The 24,777-nt window shown below is 29.1% G+C and overlaps 1 protein-coding gene across 1 annotated transcript in view; it reads right to left on the reverse strand.

Annotated features, from left to right (window-relative positions):
• The window catches only part of LOC126735396 (retinal guanylyl cyclase 2), a 123,633-nt gene that overhangs the window by 13,019 nt on the left and 85,837 nt on the right, over positions 1-24,777 (reverse strand). Inside the window, exons 12-17 of the mRNA XM_050439363.1 lie at positions 21,912-22,061; positions 21,547-21,859; positions 17,519-17,642; positions 10,919-11,059; positions 6,370-6,562; positions 3,481-3,658 (exon numbers count right to left, since the gene is read on the reverse strand). Of these exons, the coding sequence (XP_050295320.1) occupies positions 3,481-3,658; positions 6,370-6,562; positions 10,919-11,059; positions 17,519-17,642; positions 21,547-21,859; positions 21,912-22,061 (1,099 nt within the window). The remainder of the gene's footprint in view (positions 1-3,480; positions 3,659-6,369; positions 6,563-10,918; positions 11,060-17,518; positions 17,643-21,546; positions 21,860-21,911; positions 22,062-24,777) is intronic.

Genomic DNA, 24,777 nt, shown 5'->3' on the forward strand with positions numbered 1-24,777 from the left:
AAGAAAAAATTGCCTGGATTCACTAAGATTATTACTATCCTTGAATTGATTATGTAATCAACATAGTCGTAGTAAGGTATCTGAAATCCATGAAAATATTATTAAAGGGAAATATCGTTCAGAAACTAATAATTTATTTATTAAATTCATAAAACTGCTAATGGGATAGAAATAATGATCCTAGTGACTATAAGGTCTGTTTACTTGCAATTAATAAAAAATTGGGTCAAATAGAATGATTAAATTTAATGTAAATGGCTTCATAATCAATACCGTCATTTTATTGAAAAGCCTACTTAAAATCAATTAAAATTTGTCTGGATTTAGTTAGGATGGTAATATCTTGGAATTGATTATGATATTAACGTAGTCACAATAATGAATTTTATATTAATGGAAATATTATTAAAGTGAATAATCGATCAGAAATCAATAGTTTGTAAATTTTTATAAAACTGCTATCGAGATAAAAATAAGATTATAAAGAAGCGTCAACAAAAAAATTACATTAATGTAAATGGAATGATTAAATGAAATTAGATACATACTCAATACCGTGATTTTAATGGAACGCTTACTTAAAATCAACAAAGAATTGTCCAGATTTAGTTAGGCTGTTAATATCCTAAAATTGATTATATATCCAAGTAGTCGTAATAAAATCAAAAAAAAATTATGAAAATGAATGAAGATGAATTGAAAATTTGATCAATAAAGAAATGATTTAATAGAATTGGCTACATAATCAATATGTTCCATGATTTATGGAACATCTACTCAAAATCATTAAGTAAATGTCTGGATCCAGTTAAACTGATTATATTTTGAAATTGATTATATAATCAACGAAGTCATAGATCGGAAGTCAATGGAACTATTATTGAAGACTATTCCGATTAGAAATCGATATTTTCTTTAATAATTTTATGAAAATCAATTTTATTTATGAAAATCAGCTATACACTTAAATAATGTTTAATGCTTTTTATGATCTTTAGGAATTTATTTCCACAATGATTATCCTACAACTGATTATTATAATTAATTATACAGTAAGTATAGCAAGTCATTGATTCAAAATTAATTGAATTTTATATGGATGTGAGGTTAAAAAATCATACACTAGCCACATCATTGAACAAAATCAATAAACAATGATTCAGAGAAATTAAAAAAAAAATAATGAGACTTAAATCTTTTAAAAAATTGCTTGTGAATCAGTGAGCCATTTAGCATCTTGGAATTGATTAAACGTGACGATGCAAATGAAATGGTAATAAGCGCAAAATCTATAAACAAATTGTTTTTGTTCAAATTAATAACGTGGAAATGATTACCCAATTAGAGAAGAAATTAAAATGAGTCATTATAATTATTTTAAATAGAAATTAAGAATTGATTAGAAATGAATTTAAAAATGTGTATAATTCTAATAAAATCTCAATGGACTGGAAAAATTGCTAGTGAAACACGTGGAATCCTGGAATTGGTTCAAAATATTCATTATTATATCGATTTCAATAAAATAATTGAACAAAATTTGCTAAATAATCAATACCGTGATTTTAATGCTAAATTTAATTACTAAAAATCAATAACAGGTTGATTATGTATGTAGTTATCAATAATTTCTTTATTAATTTCTGGTCAGCATAAAATCAATAAAAAAATTGCATTGTTTCAACTAGACTGTTACAAGCGTGATATTAATTCAACATTTAATAAAATCAATGAAAGATTGTGTTTATTCAGTCAGTCTACTCTATCTTGAAATTGATTATTTTATTAATTTTTAGAGATTTACATTATTTCGCTATGGCTATAGATATAAATAACTTGAGGACTGTCTATCCGAAATAAATAAAAAATTGCTTGGTTTTAATTTAGCTGTTACAAGCCTGATATTGATCTCAACATCTAAAAAAATCAATGAAAAATTGTGTTTTATCACTCATTCTACTCCATCCCGAAATTGATTATTACATTAATCTTCAGAGAGATTTGAATTATACTGCTGTGAATATAGTTGTCAATAGTTCTTTAGGACTGATGTTGAATAAAAAATTGTTTGAACTTAGTTAGACTGTTAATATCTTAGAATTGATTATGTTAACATAGACGTAATAATGGGTCGTAGACCTAAAATCAATGGAAATATTATTGAAGTGAATTATCGACCAGAAATTTCTATTAAATTATTAATTAATATCGTGATTTAACTGAAACATTTCCTATCAATGAAAATGTTTTTTTACAGTGTATCAATGTGAACTTTAACTAGACATAAATAATTTGTCCTGCTTTTATTGAACTGAGAATAATTTTTACAATAATTATAATAATTTTTCTAGAGTTGACAATATATTCAATATAGTAATTATAATGAGTCAAGGAGGCGGAATTAATTGAATTTTGCTTGGGTTAGAAAAGACCTCAAGAGGCTGAGGTTAGAAAATCAATGACTAGTCAAATTATTGATTATAAAGCATCCAAAATCAATAGACAATGATTCAGATAGGCTTTTAAAAATTATTGTGATTTAAGTCTTATAGGAAAATCAATGTCAGATAAGCACTTAGCATTTTGGAATTAATTCAGCACGGCAATTTAAATGGGTAATAAATCCAAAATCTATGAGGAATTTTTTTATTTATGTAGGTTAATATTAACGTGGAAATGATTAAATTAAAAAAATAATTATAATGGATCAATAATTTCTATGAAAATTTCTATGATTCCGAGAAGACCTCAATTGCTGGTGATACCCTTGGAATTTTAGAATAAGTTCAACATATTCATTCACCGGAAATCCATAAAAAAATTGCTTTGATTCAACTAAACCCTAAACGGATTAAACGTACTGTATAATTTAACCTAGAAACGTCGTTTACATAAACTTCAAAATAATGTTCTCGAACTTTGTCTCTTTATTATCCAAGGTAATTCCTTTAATGGAAGAAACCACCGAAGCATTTAATACGATTGCCAATGGCACTGCACAACAAGTAGAATATTTCCCTAGAAGCTCTTTACAGTTATTTCCGGATGTTACAACTACATAAGCCGAATGAAGCTTCGAATAAGACACTTAAGAATTTCCTTTTTTTCGGTTAAATAGAATCTCGGATACAAAAGGATACTTTTTAAAGTGTCAGCTTATCTTTATGTCAATTATGGTTTTATTTTATGTCGTAACTCGTAAAACTCGTTACAGCGCGCTGCCTCGTTTCGTTATTTAGCTGACTCGGCTATCATGCCATTATTTCACTTATGACTTTCGTTTAATAATTTTCAAGATTCTACTTAAAGATCATTTTATTCATTTAATTAAGCTGTAAACTTACCCGTGGCTTTCCCTAATAAAAGCAGCCAAATAAAGGAAAAATAAAGCTGATTATTTCGTGCTAACTTAGATTGACTTATAAAACAGTAATAAATATTCAGCAAGGAAGGTCTTATGCATTAAATTAATAAACTTACTCGAGAGGGGGCGGCACCGGGAGCTCTTTATTAAATCCCTCTTTTCCCAGTAACCAATAGGTGTCCATCGTTCCTTTTCCCTTGATTTCCGTTGGTCCTCTGTATTCGATGTGGTAACCTCCAGCTTTTTCTAGTCGAGATTTTGTTGCTTCTGACATGTGAATACGCCAAGCGGCTCCTAAATATTTGAAAAAAATAGAAGATCAGTAGTTTCATAGAGGAGAAAATCAGTGAAAAATCAATAAGTTGCCTAGGAAGTGATGTGTATTATTCGTCAATTCCAGGGTAGGAATAGTAATTATAGAATGAAAATAACTGGAGAAGCTATGCAGAGAGACTCTCCTCAGGTTAAATCAATAAAGAAAAAAATAATAAAATTATTTTTACTGCAAATTTTCATGTTAAAATGTGTGAATTTTTAGTTTTAAATATAGTAAATCTCATCGAAAACTAAGTTGCAGCATTCAGTTATTGAGCAAAAAGTAGCTAAAAAAGAGGCTCTTCTTAATTAATACCAAAATTAAATTAATTGAAAAGGAATGATTAAATGAAATTAGCTACATAATCAATACCGTGGTTTTAATGGAACATTTACTTAAAATTAATAAAACAATTTTTGGATTAATTTAGATTGTTATTATGCTGGAATTGATTCTATTATTAAAATAGTCGTCGTATAGGTTGAAATCAATGGAAATATTATTGAAGTGAATTATCGATCAAAAATAGACAATGCTCTTGGGATAGGAATATCCATCGTAGTCATTTTAAAGCATCGTGTGCATAAAATCAATAAAAAAATTGCATTGTTTGAACTAAGCTATCACTAGCCTAATAGTAATGTCAACATTTATTTAAGTCAATGAACAATTTTAATCATTCAGTCAATCTACTACATCTTAATGATTAAATATTTTACTCATTTCTATCGGGACTTTCATTATACTGCTATGGTCTAACTGTCTCTCTGAAATCAATAAAAAATACAATGATTAAAATGGAACAATTAAGTCAGATTTTGATTTGAATGAACATTGATTTCAATTCATTGATTAAAGAGATTATTGATTTCTTTTCGATAATTCCGTTCAATAATATTTTCGATTGATTTCAGGTCCGTTATTAAGACTACTTTGACTACATTAATAAAAGTATTTTTACTACAAATTTTAATGTAAAAATTATAGGTATTAAAATTATAATTATATTACTGATTTCTATCGAGACTTTCATTGTACTGCCACGGCTATAGACTATAAATAATTTTAAAGAACTGTCTCTCCGAAATCAATAAAAAAATACAATGATTGAAATGGAACAATTAAGTCAGATTTTGATTTGATTGAACATTGATTTCAATTCATTGATTAAAGAGATTATTGATTTATTTTCGATAATTCTGTTCAATAATATTTTCAATTGATGTCAAGTCCGTTATTATGACATGACGTTGACTACATTAATAAAAATATTTTTACTACAAATTTTAATGTTAAAATTATAAAATTATTATAAAATATTCTATTTCTCAAATGTTCAGTTATTATGCATTTTTAGATTTTTTTTTAATATAATAAATGTTACTGAGCAAAAAGTAGCTGAAAAAAAATTTCATGAACAAGGAGGTCTATTGCAATTTTTAACAAAAATATTCAATTTTTTGAATATGGTTATTGCTATTAAAAATTAAGTTGTACATTAAATTACTGAACAAAGAGTAGGTGAAAAAGGGCATGTCACCTTAAATAGGTTTATTCCAATTTTTAATAAAATTATTTGCTTGTTGAATATAATAAATCTTATTCAAAAATTCAGTATCAACATTTACTTATTAAGCAAAAAGTAGCTAAAAACAGTATCATGACGACATAAAAATAAAATTGTTTACCTACAGCATAAAAAACATCAGAGCCCTAATATGAAATATATGGAAATAATACCTTAACTAATAATCAACAAAAAATATATAAAATGCATTGACTAAAATTAAAATATATTTCCAGTACCTAAATATCACTTATATAATAAAACTTATTATAATTTCTGAAAATCATAAAAATGTGCATGAAATGCCCGGAGTAAATCGAAAAGTTATCGCTTTAAAAGCATCATAAAAAATTGCATCAAATGCCTGGAATAACGTGGAAAATTATTTTTAATGCCTGGATAGGATTAAAAATGAATAAACATGAAAAGTTTTCTAGAAAATAATAACAATACCTTAAATGAAATGTAAAATAACTTAAATAAATAAATGCCTATAAAACTTGAAAAAAATATACATATCAGGAAGACATAAAAAAACAGGTAAGAATCGATTATATGAGCAAAATTGATCCGAAATGAATAAAATTGTCTTGATTGACACACAACCTTGACAATCTAAAATCAAGTCATTTTTATGTTTTAGTTTTTTTTTTAATGTCGTTTATCAAATAGTTTTTGACGCTTTTATATTATTTAGATGAACTTTATTCAGGTATAAGTTGCCAAATATTGTTTGCAGTTATTATAAAGGTTCTAATCAAATCAATTATTACATAGTTTCAGCATAATCAATGAAAAAATAATGCAATTCAAACTAGTTCTTACTACCCTGGAATTGATCAAATAATCAACAAAGTAAAATTTAGTGAATCAATTGAATGGAAATTATTGATTCAGTTAAGAGACTGTTACTAATTCAGTACTATTGTAAGCCTTTATGAACATTTAAGTGAATCAAATTTAAGTAACGAGTGATATAAGACTGTATGGACTTTAATGGAATAAAAAATTATCGGTTCCATAGTGGGTAAAATAAACGAGTATATTTTACCCACACTTAAAAAAATCAGTTTATCAATTAATAGTCCCCCTTAAATTAATTTCTCATACAACATTCTTTACCCGTGGATTCCATCCTGGATGCCGTATTAACAGTATCACCAAACAAACAGTAGCGAGGCATGGTGAGACCGACCACACCCGCGCAACATGGTCCCGTATGCAGTCCTATTCTTAGTCTCAATGGTGTCCCCGGTAGATGTCGGATTCGGAATTTCCCGCTTTCATGTAGTAGGTCCAGAGCCATTGTGGCTATCTGATAGAAGAATTGATGAATAACCTCGATTTATTAATTAGGTTTGTCTTGATTTACATTGTACGTTGTGTGATTTATTTTGTTGATCGGTACCTGCATTTGCTTTTTATATATTCTTATATAAACGTGGTTCTAGTTGAAGACCTCTTAAAATTAGTTATTATATATTGTGCAATTTAAACTTTTCGTTTTGACTAATAGAGCTAATGGGAAATTTAATATGTACTATTATTTATTTTATTGGTGCGGTATTCCTTGGGCATGACGTCGAAAGCATACAAGAAGTTAATTTAAAGTTCTTCAAAATAACGTTGAAGCTTAGAAAGACGAAAAAAAAGTAAATGGTGTGATTCAGATAAAACGTTCTAAAAATGATTCAATATTTAGCGCAGTAATCGTGAAATCTACAAAATCAATAAAATAATCATAATAATTTAGAAGATCTTAACATTTAATGGAATTGATTACATTGACTAACATGGTAATTTATTACAATAAAGTTGATTCACATAGACCTAAAAGGAGTGAAATTAATCAGAAAATCACTCTTTTTTATTAATTTCTCATGACGATTAAAAATTAATTATTAATAATTAAAAAAATATATTTCAAATAGCTAATCTACAGGAATCTCTAATATATGAAAATGTTTGGTGAGAATTGAAAACATCATTGGGAGGCCTAAATAGTTTTTGAGTTATCTGAGGAGGAAGTCATTCAGACATGGCTTAACCAATGTGGCTTTAGATTATTGATTTTTGCACCTAAAGAGAGAGAGAGATGTTTTATACGTAGAATATTTCCCCGAAAGTCTCTTCATACTCCCTTGAAAAAATTTTTAGAAACTTTTGAGTTACACTCAAAAGTGTTTTTACATTAAGTAATTTAGCTCCCTTTACGTCCATCCTGGGTATATTTTACTATAACTCAAAAAGTTCTTAAGCTTCAAAAACTCTTTGTATATGAAAATATTCACTAAGAATTCCTTAAACTTCAAGAAAAAACTCTGTTGGGAAGCTTCAAATAGTTTTTGAGGTATTTGAGAAAGAAGTCAATTTTTTTGGAAAAAATGCTTTTAGACATGGCTTAATTAATGTGGCTTTAGCTGATTGAATTTTGCACTTAAAAGATGTTTTATACATAGTATTACTCCTTGAAAGTCTCTCTACACTCTCTCAAAAAAAAACAAATTCCTCCAGAAGTTTTTGACATGAATTAATTTAGCTCCTTTTAAACCTATGCGGGGTAAATCTGACAGTAACTCAAAAAGTCCTTTATTATTTAGTAACAAATATTTTTTCATTGAGAAACCTCATATAGTTTTTGAGGTATTTGAGAAATAAGTTAATTTTTTCGGAGAAAAATGCTTTTGGACATGGCTTAACCAATAATGTTTTCTACATGAAACTAATTCTCCAAAGTCCCACTACACTATCTCAAAGAAAGATATAAAAATACTCGAAGAAAAATGAAGAAGTTTTTGACTTATATTGTTTGTCTTACTTTGTGTGTTAATATGAACTAATTTAGCTCCTTTGAAATAATGCGGGGTAAATTGGACTGTAGCTCAGACAATCTTTAATCTACAGGAATTCTTAATATATGGAAATATTCAGTAAGAATGTCTTAAGCTTTGAGTGAAAGCCCCATTAAGGGGTTTCAAGTTGTTTTTGAGGTATTTAAGAGAAAAGTCAATTTTTTTTAGAAAAAAATGCTTTCAGACATTCCTTAACCAATGTGGCGTTAACTTATTGAACTTTGCTGGTAAAAACACAAAAAACAATAGAAAAATCATAATAATTTAGAAGGACTCAACATTTAATGGAATTGATTACATGACCCGTACTCAATAAGATTGATTTACATAGATCTAAACGAAGTACGATTAATAGGAAAAATACTTTTTCTTTTAATAATTTTTATAGTGATTAAAGATGTCTTAAATTCATTTAAGAAATGTCAAAATTTCTGATGTGGTTTAGACAAGGCCTTAACAGGGTCAACATGATTGAATAATTAGGGCAACAAACATTTAACATACACAATATCAATAGAAAAATCATAAAAACTTAGGTCTTTACATTTAATGGAATTGATTATATTGACTAACATGGTAATTTATTAACTCGAAATCAATAACTTTGATTAGTAGACCTAACCGAAGTAAAATTAATCAGAAAATTATTCTTTTTTATTAATTCTCATAGTGATTAAAACTGATTCAAACAAGGCCTTAACAGATTAGGTATGCTATCATTAAACTGCAATTAATCTAATAATTGTCATAGTAATTAAAAATAGTATTTACTAGAAATTATTTTTTTTTTAAATTTTCTTGATTGTTTGTAATTGATTTTCTTTTCTTATAATGTTTGGATGATAATTTTGTAAGAAAAAATGCTTTTTAGTAATTTAAATTATGCATTCATGAACTTATTATACGAAAGCCTTAAGGAAATTTAAATTATATATAAAGAAGTGGGATATTGTTTTTAAAAATTGTATGAAATAAGGCACTGTAAACATTTAAATTATGCATTATTCGGGACTGGAAAACCTAAAAAATTACTTAAAATTTTTAAAAACATAAAAAAGTAAATGCCATGGAATAAACTAAAAAATAATTGCCAAGGCCTGAAAGGCTTAAAAAGATGACTCTAGAAGACTGTGAAAAACACGAAAAGCTATCTCAAATTTCGGGAAAATACAAAAATAACCTCAAAGTCCAGAAGAACATATTGCAAAGTGTTTTCTACATATAAAATCAATCGAGAAATGAAAATAAATTAAATAACCTAATCATTCAATAGTATTGATTATCTGATCAATAAAAATAGTTATTATAGTGATTTATTGATTGAAAATTGGAACATTAGTCTTTTCTATGATTCACGCATGCTTTTGTGGAACTGAAGTTGGCACTATTTCAATTATGCATTGTTTATGCATTATTTACTTAAAAAAACTTCTTTGGAAAGATAAGACAAAACCTGAAAGTCTTGAAAAATGACTCCAAAAGGCTGACAAATATTTAAAATTATTTCAAATTTCTGGAATACATAAAGATGACATTAAAAAGCAGGAAGACATATCGTAAATTATTTTCTATTAAGCACAATCAATGGAAGAATTGTAATAAATTAAATAATTTTAACATTTAGTGGTATTGATTAGTTGATCAAAAAAACTGATAATTTTAGTGATTGATAAAAATTGAAAAATTATTCTTTTTTATTATTTACGTATGATCTCGTTGTACCACAGTTAATCTCATCATATTTAAAAATAATTTTTAGTCAAAATTCTTTTTTTTAAATTCCAATGTCTTATGTTGTTTGGATTTTTATTAAAAAAATGCTTTATAATCATTTAAATTATGCATTAATAATCTTATTATAAATGTTTAGTTATGAATGATTTTTAATCTCTGAAAAGGTCAGAAATGACATGGAATGCTTAGAATAAAATAAAAAATAATTTCCTAGACTGAAAACATGAAAAGTTATGTGAAGTCCTGCAACTGACAAGGACTGTCTGGAATTGATTTTCTTAGATTATTTTATAAGAAAAAATGCTTCTATCCATTTAAATTACGAACGAGAAACTTGGGGAAAATTAATTAAATTCTAAAAAAATGCAGAAAGAATATGCTTTTATTTTTTATAAAAAAAAGATCTTAACACCCAGTTAAACTATGCTTTAAGCGTTTATTGCGCCTAAAACAATTTAAATTTAATTTTTGTGCTTACTAATAAATTGTCACCTTTTAAATAAAAATAAACTCTGTAGCCATTTAGATTATGCATGAAAACAGGAGAATTCTAGGGCATATTTTATTCAATACTCACATTGTTATTGAAGCGTTCGATTCAATAATATTTCAAAACCATTTATGTCATGTCTAAAAAAATGCCTCCTCGACAAAATTTCATAGTCTTCCAAATCCATTGGGAGGTAGGTAGGAGGTAGTAGAGGCAGTAAATTAGCATTTTATGCCAATTTACTGCCTCATTTCCCAAATTACTTGCCGTGATGCTCACAAACGGCTGCACAGCGATGACACTGACATACCGCCCATTTCCATGATGAAACTGCCATTACCCTGATATATGACCCAAGCCATAAAGTAGACTAGTCAAATAATAAACAAAAGAGGGCACAGGTGAGCACACTTTTCCGAATTAAAAATCATAAATTTCCTGTTCGCGTTGAAAAGCGTTCAAAACAACTACCTTGAAACCGTACCCTGACGGGGCAATTCTCTCACGTACCGTCGTCAATTCGAACGGAAAAGTGCAATAAATTGACAGTAAAATAAGTTAAGGTAAGCGACATTCGGATGAATATTAAACACACCTGTTCCGCGTGGTCCGGGATCCGGACTGGCAATCCTCCAACTACCATATACGCGTCTCCGATCGTTTCCACTTTGTAGACGTTGTATGCATTTATTGTGGCGTCGAAACAGGTGTATAGGTCGTTTAGTAAATCCACCACCTGAAAATAAAATATTTATTTATTTATTTTATTATGTTACTGCTTAGAAAGTTTATGGGAAAAAGAAAAAAAAAGTCTTGGTCTCAAAAACTATGTTACCAATTTGTTTTGAGACCAAGACTTTGAGTTTTGTTTGTAAATTGTAGTAAGGTGTCTTTGAGCATAATGGACGAATTCTTGCAACTGCTTAGACAGGTTTACGTATTTATTTTATGAACATTTATAGCCAATGTAACACTATTTTATTAGCAACTTTAAGTTCTTCCTATTTCAAAATGACAAAATATTTATCACACTAGTTACTTTAAAGATTTAAGGATGTAAAGGTGTTTCTGTTCTTTTTCAGGTTAGTGGTAGAAAATATATAGCAGTGATTTGGTATGTTACCCAAAATCGCCGAAAAATATAGTGTTTCCCTTAAGTCAGTGTTTAGGTCTTCAGTGATTTTAAAAAATTCATCTATGCAGAATTGATTAATTGTTTTGGATAAAATAAACTATTTATCCCAACCCTGATTGATTGATTTATTATCCAAACTTGGAAGTATAAGGTGGCAAGTCATCAAATATTTATCTGAGTAGTTATTAAAAAAATCTCTAAAGTGATTTTTAAAAATCAAAGATGCAAAATTGCTATGAGAAGGTATTAAAACATTTATCTCAGTAGTGATTCATTATGGAAAATTGGAAATTTAAGCTAGAAAATTATCAATTATTATTCTTAGCAGTGATTCATTATCTGGAATTAAAAACAGCTTTAGTTTGATTCAATTTGTTTGAAAGAAAATTAATATTCTTCTTAATATTGATTTTAAAAATTCATTGATGTAGAATTTGTAAATGGGTGACATTAATAAAATGTATGTCCTATTTATTATTATTTAAAATTTAAAATTAAAGCTAAAAAATAATCAGTTATTTATCTCAGCAGTGGTTTATTATCTGGAATTGTAAATCAGTGGAGATTTTAGAAATTCTACACTTGCTTGAAAAATTATTGATTTCAAAAAATCAATAATAAAATTGATTTCAAAAGAAAATAAAAAAAATCTCAGGAGTGATTTATTATCCAGAATTAGAAATCGGCAGGAACGTTACAAATTCTTTATTTTTCTTGAAAAAAATTACATAATTATCTCAAAAGTGATTTAACAAATCGCTTTTTAAATTAGACTAAAAATATTCAATTACTTGTCCCAGCAGTGATTTCTTATTATCCAAGATTTCAAATTTACGCTGAAAAATAATAAATTATTCATCCCAATAGCGATTTAGAAAAATGAACGATGTAAATCTTTTTTAAAAAGAATACAAAAAAATATCCCAGTAGTGATTTATTGTCCATAATTTAAGCTAGAAAATATTAAAATATTTATCTCAGTAATCTATTATCCAAAATTGGAATCTTAGCTAAGAAATAATAAAATATTTATTTTAATAAAGATTTATTATTATACCAAATTTTAAATTGAAGCTAGAAAATGACAAAATCTTTATCACAGCAGAGATTTTATTACAGAGCATTTATTACTATTCAATATTTTAAAATTTAAATTAAAAATAATAAAACATTTGTTTTAAAAGTAATAAAAAAAAATAATCACAAGGATAAATTCTGAATTAAAAATAACAGTAATTTGATAAACTCTTTACTTTCCTTAAAAAAATTTAAAATATATCTTTATAGTGATTTAAAAAAATTAATCAATAAAGCAAAATCGGTAAATGGCTTGATAATAATGAGTAATTTGTCCCAAAAGCGTTTTATTGTTATTAAATACTTGAAATTTAAGTTACAAAATAATAAAATATTTATTTCAGTAGTGATTTATTTGTTAGAATTAAATGCAGGAGTAATTTGAGTAATTTAAATAATCCTAAAAATATATTTGTTCTTTTATTAGCCTGTATGAGTTATGAAATATATCCTTTATTGCTTAAAAAAATAAATATTAATTCCATTAGTAATTTTAAAATATCAACAAGGCCAAATTGGTAAATATGGCCTAAAAAAATGTTCGTCCCAGTAGTGATTTATTATTAACCAAATATTGAAATTAAGGCTAAAAATTAGAAAAAAATATTTATCTCAACAGTGATTTTTAAAAAAACAATGATGCAGAATTGTTCTAAAAAGGTAATAAAACATTTATCCTAGCAGTTAGTTATTATTCAAAGTTGTATTTTTTTGCTAAAAACCGCTCTGCAATGTTTTATTACATGGATATAGAAACTTCAGCATCTAATTTGCCAAACGCGATAATCAGAGAACGTAAAAAATATCTCTATTCTCTTATTAACCTAAATAAGTTTTCAATATATATTTCAACAGTGATTCTGAAAATTACACAATACAGAGTTGGTATATTGGTAATAAATTAACAAAATATTTACCCCAGTAGTGATTTAATGTTATCCAAAATTTTAAATTTAAGTTAGAAATTGCTCAAAGATTTATCTCAATAGTGATTTATTATTATTATATAAAGTCGGCAATAATTTAAAAAAAATTATGAATAGCAAACTTAAACAGATATATTTTTGTGCCTTTTTTGACATGAATAAGGCCTCTATCTATTCTTTACTTTAATTAAAGATCCTATTTAAAAAAGTAAAATTTGTTCCCTTATTGGATTAGAAAAAATTAAATATAAAAAATTGGTGATGCGGAATAGATAAATCGGTTCGGATATAACAAAATAATGATTCTAACAGTGATTTATTATCCAAATTCCACAATACAGAGTTGGTACATTGGTTTAAATATAATAAAATATTTATCTTATCAGTGATTATAAAAAATCGGCAATGCAAAATTAGTGAATTAGCCTGGACTTAACAAAATATTGAATCCAGCAGAATTTATTACTTTAAATTGGATACTTAACTGAAAATAATAGAATATTTATCTCAGCAGTGGTTTGTTATGCGAAATTAGCCACCGCAGAAAAATCCATAATAAGGGTAACTAAAAAATGTTTTTGTTTACTTATTAGCTTAAATAAATCTATTCTTTACTTTATTTGCTATTATCAAAATATTATCTCATGAGCAGTGATTCAGCGAAGCAGAATTGGTAAATTGGTCTGGATTTAACAAAATATTAATCTCAGCAGAATTTATTATTCGAAATTGGAACTTTAATTTAAAAAATAATAAAATATTTATCTCAACAGTGATTAAGAGCTGATTAGCCTGGATTAGTTGAGACATCTGTTCTTTGTTTTACTTAAAAATTATAAAATATTTTCCTCAAAAGTGCCATAAACAAATAAACAAATAAAAAATAAACTTTTTTCCCTTGTGGGACTGGACAGTATAAAATATTTATCTTAACAATGATCTATTAACCAAAATTGGAAATGACAATGATTTAGGAGGCTTAACAATCAGGGAGGAATATCGATTATGGCTCTAATTTTAAATATTCATTGAAGCAAAATTGGTAATTTAGCCTGAAAAAATAATAAAATATTTATCACAGCAGTAGTTTAATATTTTCAAAAATTTGAAATTGAAGCTAGAAAATAACGAGAAATATTTATCTCAGTAGTATTTCAGAGAGTAAAGATTGTTTTCGTATCGGTTTGTAAAGAAGAAGTTGTTTATCTTAATTGTGATTTAATATACGGAATTAGAAATAGCAGTTTCTTCAAAACTTCGATAATCAAGGAACGTAAAAAAAAATACTTTTTACAAGTATCGACTTGGAATATCTTAGCAGAGTTTCAAAAGGTTCGACTACCAGGAAGCAGAAAAACAATTGTTTTTTTGATATCAACTGGGGTTAGAAAACATGATCTAATCCTTGTAAATATACATATAGAGTTCGTATATAAATACTTATTTATCATTGTAGTGATTTTTGTTTTGATAGCACATAATAAAAATGATAAATTATTTTGTGTGTATCAGTTGTAGTCTTGTTGTTGATTAATTAATAAAACACACTCCTTTAAACATTTATACATGCAAAACTAGTGATTTGTTTTTGCGGGAAATAATAAAATATTTATCTCAAGAGTGATTTAAACAACTGAACTACCTAGAACTATTTTTTAACTTTCATTGCATTAAATTAATATTTAAAATATCTGAAATAACTTGTCCCTTTAAAGTTTGGGAGTAATAAAAACATTTTCTTAACAGTGATTAAGAATGTCAAATAATGGACACTTTTTCAAAATAAAATTTTTCTGTCATTTTTTTAAGTATATTTCAACATCGTTTTTCACACACCCTGTATTATGTTTCAAAAATTAAAATTTAGGCTTTTAAAGCAAATGTTATGATGTTCTATAAAATCAACTTGATGTATACAGTGTGGTGACTTTAACTGGAATAAATTCAGTTAAAACTAATCAAAATTTATCTCGCAAAATTCCTAAGACCCGTCGATTTTTGTTTATTTTTTTCACATTTCAAGATAGTTTTTGTATTTTTTCACCTACAGGGGGTGTTAAACTAACCCAAACTTTTTTTTTTCAAATGGAAAGCCACTTTTTTTAAACTCTCATTGAAAAGAGGAAAAAGGTTTCCTTATTAAATTGCCCTATTTACTTTTGTGATTATCTAAAGGAGAAATACGAAAAAAAAATAAAAACCCTTAAATTATTAAAAGTCTCGAAATATTTTGTGTTGGTAAATTTTTGGCGTGTTTGTTTATTTTATTGTTATCGAGACATTTCCTGACATTGTTGTAGTGTCACTGTTAAAGTGAATTTCAACCAGTTGTTAAATAAGTTAACTTATATTGAAAAAATGCCTTATTTATCCGAATTCCATAAGATTGAAAACTTAATGATGATTGGTTATGGGAACACAAGTCGTACTCAGCTAGAGGTTGTCCACTTATTCAGGCAGAAATATCCAGATTTGCCACCTATTAACCAAGGTACGGTTAGTAAAATCGAAAGCAGATTTCGAGAAGTTGGGCACGTGAGGGATGTTTCAAGACAAAGGTCTTCTAAAATCGATGAAAACGCCCAATTAAATGTATTGTTAGCGATGGAAGAAAATCCGGTAACTGCAGCCAGAAGAGTAGCTCGCGAAAAATCTATTCATCATAAATCTGTGCTAAAAATTTTAAAAAGTGCAAACAAACGACCTTATAAAATGCAACCCGTTCAAGAGTTATTGGAAGACGATCCAGATCGCAGAGTTCAGTTCTGTGAATTAATGATGAACGCCATTGACGAAAATCGCATATCTTCGGAGTGGATCCTTTTTTCTGATGAGGCTACATTCACCCTAAATGGCCATGTTAATAAGCAGAACTGTCGCTACTGGTCTGACGAGAACCCACACTGGGTAAGGGAAACTAATACACAATATCCCCAGAAAACTAATGTTTGGGCTGGCATAATTGGCAGGCAAGTTATAGGGCCCATATTCTTCAATGATACTTTAACTGGGGAAAGATATCTAGAATTTCTTGAACATGAACTAGTTCCAGCCTTACGTGCCTTATATCCGAGTCAGTTCGATCCAGATCTGGATCTGATCCAACCAGGAAACCTAGACGAACTCAAAAAACGTATTAGGCAAGAAATCCGACAAATATCTCCAGAAGTTTTACAAAATGTCAGAAACGAATTTTATTATCGTCTTGGGCTTTGCCAACAAGTAAATGGTGCTCATTTTGAGCATCATTAAACGCAACTTTTAATAATTAATGTTTTTATTAATGGTTTTTTTTCGTATTTCTCCTTTAAATAATCACAAAAGTAAATAGGGCAATTTAATCAAGAAAAAGGGCTCTTTTCAATGAGAGTTTAAAAAAAGTGGCTTTCCATTTGAAAAAAAAAAAGTTGGGGTTAATTTGGACCCCCCCCTGTAGGTGAAAAAATACAAAAACTATCTTGAAATGTGAAAAAAAATAAACAAAAATCGACGGGTCTCAGGAATTTTGCGAGATAAATTTTGATTAGTTTTAACTGAATTTATTCCAGTTAAAGTCACCACACTGTATAATGAATTTTACAGTGTAGTGCGAAGATTGACATATATTTTATTACAATTCTGAACGTTATCCGATTTACTTAAACATTTTTCACGATTTCAATTCGAGGGTTAAATTTCACAAAAATATTGACATAAATCAATAAAACACCATAATGATAATCGCTTCAGGAAATAGGTCCGAAATCGATCCATATTTAACCGAAAATGACTCCGAAAAGGAATCATCCGCTTCTTCCGAGACCGAAGTGGACCCGGATCAAATGAAAAATACAATTTTAATTATTTTAATTATATTCGAGGGAATTGTTTTACTGCTTGCGATTATTTTGATGCTTTTTTGGTATATCTCGCAGGTTTATTGTAAGAAGTAGAATGTGAGGAGCAGTAGGAGGTTTAACATTTAATTGTAAGGTTAGCGTAATAAAGATTCAAAAGTATTTTTTGTTTTATTAATATAACACCAAGTACTTTTTATAATTTAGTTGATAATTCTTACCTGGAAGGGGGTTGAATGTGCCGATATTGTAGTAAAACCAACAATATCTGAAAAGTAGATTGTAACCTCTCCATATTCTTCAGGATCGACTGGCATGCCTAGTTTGAGTTTTTCAGCTACATAACTGAAATAAAAAAAAATTATAAATTGTAGTTAAAAATAAAAAATAAAAATGGAAACAAAAAAAATAAAATCATCAAATAATTCCAATAAATATAATTTTTAACTGATACAAAAAAAAACCCGAAATACTTTCTATAAAAACTGTCATATTATCCTCATAAATTTCAAGCGATTTCATATAAGGTTCTTTTTTATACAGTGAGTGTGCCATAAAGAAAAGGTCCTCTTTGGGGGCATTATCTTAGAGATCCAGCCGCAGAATTCTTTTTAATAAAATTCGAAACGAGCTCCGGTTTGGGTCTAAGTGAAAAAGGAATTTTATGGGTTCTGTAACGTTAAATATCAAAAGGGTGGAAAGTCCTGGTTAGCTTTAAGAGGACAGTAATAAAAACTTATTTAGTAAATATTTATCTAAAAAATTCCTGTCAGGAAGGTCTTGTAATTGAGTTCATGAAACCGTAATAGTTGTAACAGTAGTAGAAGTAAGAGTTTTAATAGTTGAAAGTTGTCAAAAAAAATTTTAGATTTTTAAGAGAATCTTTACTTGCAGTTCAAGGCAGTTTCTTGTTAAAAAATCTAATTTCTGAAGAAAAAAACAAAATAACGCCAAAAACCAAAAATATATCTTTTTTCTTCCTCCTGTTCAAAAAAATTATTTCAAAATTTTTCCAATAACGTAAAAGCCAATTCGACGAAAAACGCTATTTCTAGAAAAAAATTATTAATTAAATAAAAATACTTCAAAAGCCAGATTTTGGAAAAAAATAGAGTAAGTTAATAATAGAGAGTTAGTTAACAAACCCCATTAATGTGATCATATAGTTTTCTAATAAATATGTGCCGACAAAGCATACAAAATTAATTTGTAAAACAAATATACTGTGGATAAATACCCCACAATAATATTGTCTAATTTCACTTATAGCCAATCAAACCATTCTTAAAAATATTTCAAAAAAATTTCTAAATTACTGAGAAATATACACAGATTGATTAAAAAGACTGGACATAGTATTTTTTGAGTATAATTGATCCAATTTTACAAGAAAAATAATAATTTATTTCCATCTTCCTTTATTTTCATAATGAGATAAGGATATATAAATGAGAATTCAAATTTTCCTCTATTTTCTATATCACGGTTTTATTTTATTAATAGTGTCTGGAGCGTCTGCAAATAGTGTTTTTCGTTTTGTTTTTTTTTGTTTGTCTTGTATAATTGGTCCAATTATACAAGAAAAATATCCTTTTATTCCCATCCTTTTCTACTTTTTAAAATGGGATAGGGATATACAGGGTGTTCGAAAAATGGACGGAAATATTTCAATGGGTGATTCCTTGTAAAAAATATGAAAAAAAGTTTCTATAAACATGTGTCCGGAAATGTAGAGTTTTCAAGATACAGGGTGATATATTTTTTTAAAAATATTATTTATTTATTAATATTTAAAAAAATATTTAATGGATTTTTTTAAAATTTGGCAGTATTACTTGCTGTATTAAGCCACTAATTTAGCCCTAATTAGATTAAAATCCTAAGGTCCAGTGGCGTCCCGGGAGACATCATGTACGCCACTGCCTTTTTTTAACTTTAATGTTTGTTGTTTGATTAAGCATTTAAAAATACAACTTTTTTGCCTCTTATATTTTTTCGTATCCCACTTCGTTTTCGACAAAAAAATAAATACCATTTTATTGCACGCCACTGGACAAAATTGGTTTATTAATTTTTGGTAACAAAATCACAGGTGCCTTGGAAAACAAAAAATCAAAATCATTTCTAGCAGCTTTTTATTGCAACAAGAACTACAACAAATGTTGGAAATGTCTACCAGACCGATCGTCTGGAAATAGTGTTTTTTGGGAATAATTGGTCCAATTATACAAGAAAAATATCATTTTACTCCTATCCTCTTTCAACTTTTAGACTAAGATAGGGATATCGAAATGAGTATTCAACTTTTCCTCTATTTTCTATATCATGGTTTTATTTTATCAATAGCGTCTGGATCGTCTTGAAATAGTGTTTCTTGGGTATAAGTGGTCCACTTTGTGTGTTTTGAGAATTAATAGATTGGAGGGACACAAAGTCAATGGTCTCAGATTATGTTTATTTTTTAAAAAACTATTACACGTGTTTCGCTCTAAGGTCACCATCATCAGATCGGTAAAGCTATTCGTTTAACATCACAAAGATTTAAGTTAAAAAAAATCTTTTTTTTTTATTTAGTTTTGAAACCGGATTTAATGTGAACGTCAGCAATATTTTTTATTTTTTTATTTTTTTTTCAATGTATTTATTTTTTAATGTTTGTGATGTTAAACGAATAGCTTTACCGATCTGATGATGCCTTAGGGCGAAAAACGTGTAATAGTTTTTAAAAAAAATAAACATAATCAAAGACCATTGTTCTTGTGTCCCTCCAATCTCTGAATTTTATTATTAAGAGGTCTCTTTGAGAAAAATGGACGACTTTTTTGAATTTTTTGGGAATAATTGGTCCAATTATACAAGAAAAAATATTATTTTATTCCTATCCTCCTATAATTTTTAGACTGAGATAGGGTTATAGAAATGAGAATCTTAATTTTCCTCTATTTTCTATATCATGGTTTTATTTTATCAATAGCATCTGGATCGTCTGGAAATAGTGTTTTTCGGGTATAATTGGTCCAATTTTACAAGGAAAATATCAATTTATTCCTATCCTCTTCTAATTTCTAAAATAGGATAGGGATATATATATATATGAATGATAATTTAACTTTTCGTCTATTTTTTATATCACGGTTTCATTTAATTAGTAGGGTGTGGATCGTCTAGAAATAGTGTTTTTCAGGTATAAATGGTCCGATTATACTAAAAAAAATATACTTTTATTCCCACTTTTTTCTAATTTTTAGACTGAGATAGGGATATACTTGTATAAATGAGAATTCAACTTTTCCTCTATTTTCTTTATCATGGTTTTATTTTATCAAGAGTGTCTGGATGGTCTGGAAATAGTGTTTTTTGGGTATAACTGGTCCACTTTTACAAGGAAAATATCAAGTTATTCCTATCTTTTTCTAATTTTTAAAATAAATAAATGATAATAGACCTTTTCGTCTTTTTTTTATATCATGGTTTCATTTAATTAGTAGGGTCTGGATCGCTTGAAAATAGTGCTTTTTGGGTATAAATGGTCCAATTATACTAGAAAAAATATCCTTTTATTCCCACCCTTTTTAAATTTTTAGACTGAGATAGGGATATATATAGGATGAGAATTCAACTTTACCTACCTCTATTTTCTGTATCACTATTTCATCTTATTAATAGAATCTGGATCGTCAAAAAAAGTGTCTTAGGGACATATTTGGTACAATTATATAAGAAAAATATCAATTTATTCCCATCCTCCTTTAATTTTCAAAATAAGCTAGGGATATATAAATTAGAATTCAACTTTTGCTATATTTTCTATATAAGAGCTTCTATTTATTACTAGTACTTGGCGCATCTGAAAATAGTATTCTTCGAGAATATTTGGTCCAACTATATAAGAAAAAAATTATTTCATCCTAATCCTCCTTGAATTTTCAGACTAAAATATGGATATATAAGTGAGAATTCCACTTTTCCTCTATTTGCTATATCATGGTTTAATTTTATTAATAGTGTCTGGATCCTCTGGATATAGTCTTGCATTGGCTCCAGGACGAGAATCATGTAAGATCCCAATATTAGCCTCTCTTTTGCACCTCTTTTATTATTTTTTTTTATTGGCCGAATACGATAGTAGCAACCTTTTTTATTATGAATGTGTTCCTACATTAAGGCATGTGCTCTATGTACTAAGCATAAGGCCCTAAAATGAAAACGAAGCATGCAAAACACCTGAAAAAAACAATAAAAAACGTACCTTGGAAGCATTCTATTCAACAGCTGCTCAGTCTTCTTCTTCTCAATATCCAACTGCTCCGTTCTCTCCCTGATCAACTCCTCCAAATTATTCGAATACTTCTCCAGCATTTGAAACATCGTGTCCACGATATTCACTTTCCTTCCATGGTTCAACTTCTTAAACTGATCGTGAACCGCATTGAAATCCGGTCGCATTTCCGCCTGTTCCGCCCAGCATTGTCGCATTATGTTGATGGCTTCCGGCGGGGCGGCTCCTTTACTAACCGATGGTCGAATTAGTGGCGGAGGATGTTTGATTTTTTCAATTATTTCTTTAAAAAAATTATATAAAAATAATGGTTTTGCAAATGTTGTTTGGATTACCTTCAGGGGTGAAGGCTAGCATGCAGAAAGGTTCTCCACGGACTACCACTTCTTGCAGTATTATACCAAAGGAGTATACGTCACCTGGTTGGGTGCCGGTTTTTCTTAAATTGCTGTATCGTAGAAGTTCTGGGGCGGTCCATAAAAGCTCTAAAGGGAAGATGAAGTAAACGTTTTCAAAATATTTTTTTCATATGGCAACTCTTAAATAAATAATGATCAGTGAGGAAGGCATGTTTTTTGTACCACGTCAGCTAAAATCAACCGTGGAATGCCTTTTGAAAATAGTTTTTTTAGAACCAGGACTGATTAGGGTGAAATAGAAGAAGGTGCAATAGAGAAGTCACCAGTCTACTCTTTATAGAAGAATACCTTTAGATTAATGACGCGAACCTCTAGAAATAAAAATAAGCAATAATTTGGAAAGTCAAACTTCAAGTTTAAAAATATTGGTTTAAAGGATTCAGTATTTAGAATGCTTTTTTTAGTTGCTATTGACAGGCTTGAAATTGATAAAAATTTCTAGATTGGAAATAATGATTTGTACTTGAAAGGCTTGGAATTTATGATATTGCTACTAGCAGTGATAGACTCCAAGTTATGATATTGGCTTTTTTATATGGCATTAATATAATATTGCCAATCAAAGACTCAGACTTTACTTTTGTAGGCTGTCAATATTGATTTCGACTTGGAAAACTTGAAGCTTAAGTTATTGACACAATTACAATTAATTACATTTCTTGGCTCAAAAGATTGAATCCTAAATACAGAAGCTTAAAATACAAGACACTAATCAATTTTAACTAATGCCATTTATTGGCTGTCACCTTGAATTGTTATTTAAATATTTTAAATTTGCCTTTCCATGCGGTCATAGACTTGAAATACTTAAAACTAAAAATTTTGCCACAATGTCATCTTAAGTTGCCATTGAAAGAGCTTTCGTTTTTTTTTTTGACTTGAAATAAACGTTTGTAGCCTGGCAATATGATTGTTCAATTCAAATTAATATTGCCAGCCGAGAGAGTTTATAAATTTAAACATTTTTAATATCATCTCATGACTCAATCAATACCTAATCAATGTTATTTTAATCAATATGCCCGGAATAGAAATGCCCTAAATTTCTCATAGTTTAAAAATGCTAGACAATAAATTTTTCATTTCAAATCTTTCAAGTTGACTCATCAATATTTTGAACAGATTCTAAATTAATAGTAACTTAGTCCTATTAACTAGGATAGTCATTATTATCCTAGTCAATATTATACCAGCGTAGAAATGTTATGCATAAATTTAATTTTTTAATAGCAACTAATAAATCAGTCAATCAATATTGACCTAATCAATATTATTCCGATCAATATTATCGGCTAAGAAATGTGCCTTAAATTGTAAATTTATTAATGACAATTCGTAATCTTAAGAAGTCAGCCTGGAAATAAGTGTCAAATGCCAGTTAAACTCAATATTTTTATTCTTGAAATATTCTTGATTTTAAATCTATTAGGTTAATGCTTTAAACCAATTTCAAACCAATAATAGGTAAATCAACATGGTTCCCATCAATATTACTGGCCTAGATTGCCTAATGCTTATGGCGTATCAACTCTTGATCCTAGGATGGCATCTCAAAAATATTCTGAATTTCAAGCCTTCTTAGTCCAAATTAATATTCCCAGTATAGACATGTCTTGCTAAATCAATGCTAACTTGATCATTACTATCCGAATCAATACAAGCAGCTTAGAAATACCTTAAATTTTGGGCATGCAAGGGAGACTGTGGAGACACGAGACTGATCCAGTGACTGTGGACTGCGAGGGATTCGTGACGCATATTGCAGGCAGAGAGGAGTGGCAGCATTCCAACAGACCTGCATTGCTAAACAGGGGGACCATCTGGTACACAGATGGCTCCAGAATGAATAACAGAGCTGGATCAGGGCTTATTGGTGGGATCCCACATACCAGTAGGGCATACTCGCTGGGGGAGCACGCCACTGTCTTCCAGGCCGAAGTATTCGCTGTATTAAAATGCGGACAGAAAATCCTAAGCTGCGAACACCGCAATACAGTCGTATCAATATGCTCGGACAGCAGAGCTGCCATTAAGGCTATCACGGCCGCAAAGGTAAGCTCCAAGCTTGTACTAGAGTGCATAAAAGTCCTGAAAAAACTGGTACAGGTTGGATGCAGGGTCCAGCTCGTCTGGATACCTGGCCATGCAGGACATGCAGGTAATGAACAAGCGGACTCTCTTGCCAGACTGGGATCCGCGAATGTGCCGATGGGGCCGGAACCCATAGTTGGTATCGCCAAATGCGTTGCGGTCGCATCAATGAAGGGTCTGCTGGACAAGTGGACCCACCGAAGATGGACTGAGTCCCCTGGTATGAGACAGGCCAAAGCGCACATAGGTGGGCCCTCTGCCTTTCTCACCAAAAATCTACTACGCCTAAAAAGACGCGAAATTCGGCTAGTGACAGGTCTTTTAACCGGTCACTGACACTTAAGAAGCCATCTCCATACTATCGGTATTGCGGACAACCCGGAATGCCGATGGTGCTGTGAGGAGGATGAAACCGTTGACAGTGTAGTCGGGGAGTGCCCAGCACTCACGCGCGCCAGGTTCATATACTTGGGTAACACTTTCAGTGTACCGAGCGACTTTAAGTCCTTCAGACCAGAGAGCCTTATAGGTTTCTCTAAGGCCGTTGGGCTCTGGTAACCCCCGGTGGGGCATGACGAGTCCATCAGGAGACCTATATGCACAACTGCCTTGGCAGCCCACTGTTTCGTCAATTCAATTCAATTCAAGGGAGAAAGTGCAAAGTTCCATAAAGACAGTTTATCAATAATAA

The sequence above is a fragment of the Anthonomus grandis genome, chromosome 4 (assembly GCF_022605725.1).
Source record: "Anthonomus grandis grandis chromosome 4, icAntGran1.3, whole genome shotgun sequence".
Lineage (NCBI taxonomy): Eukaryota > Metazoa > Arthropoda > Insecta > Coleoptera > Curculionidae > Anthonomus > Anthonomus grandis.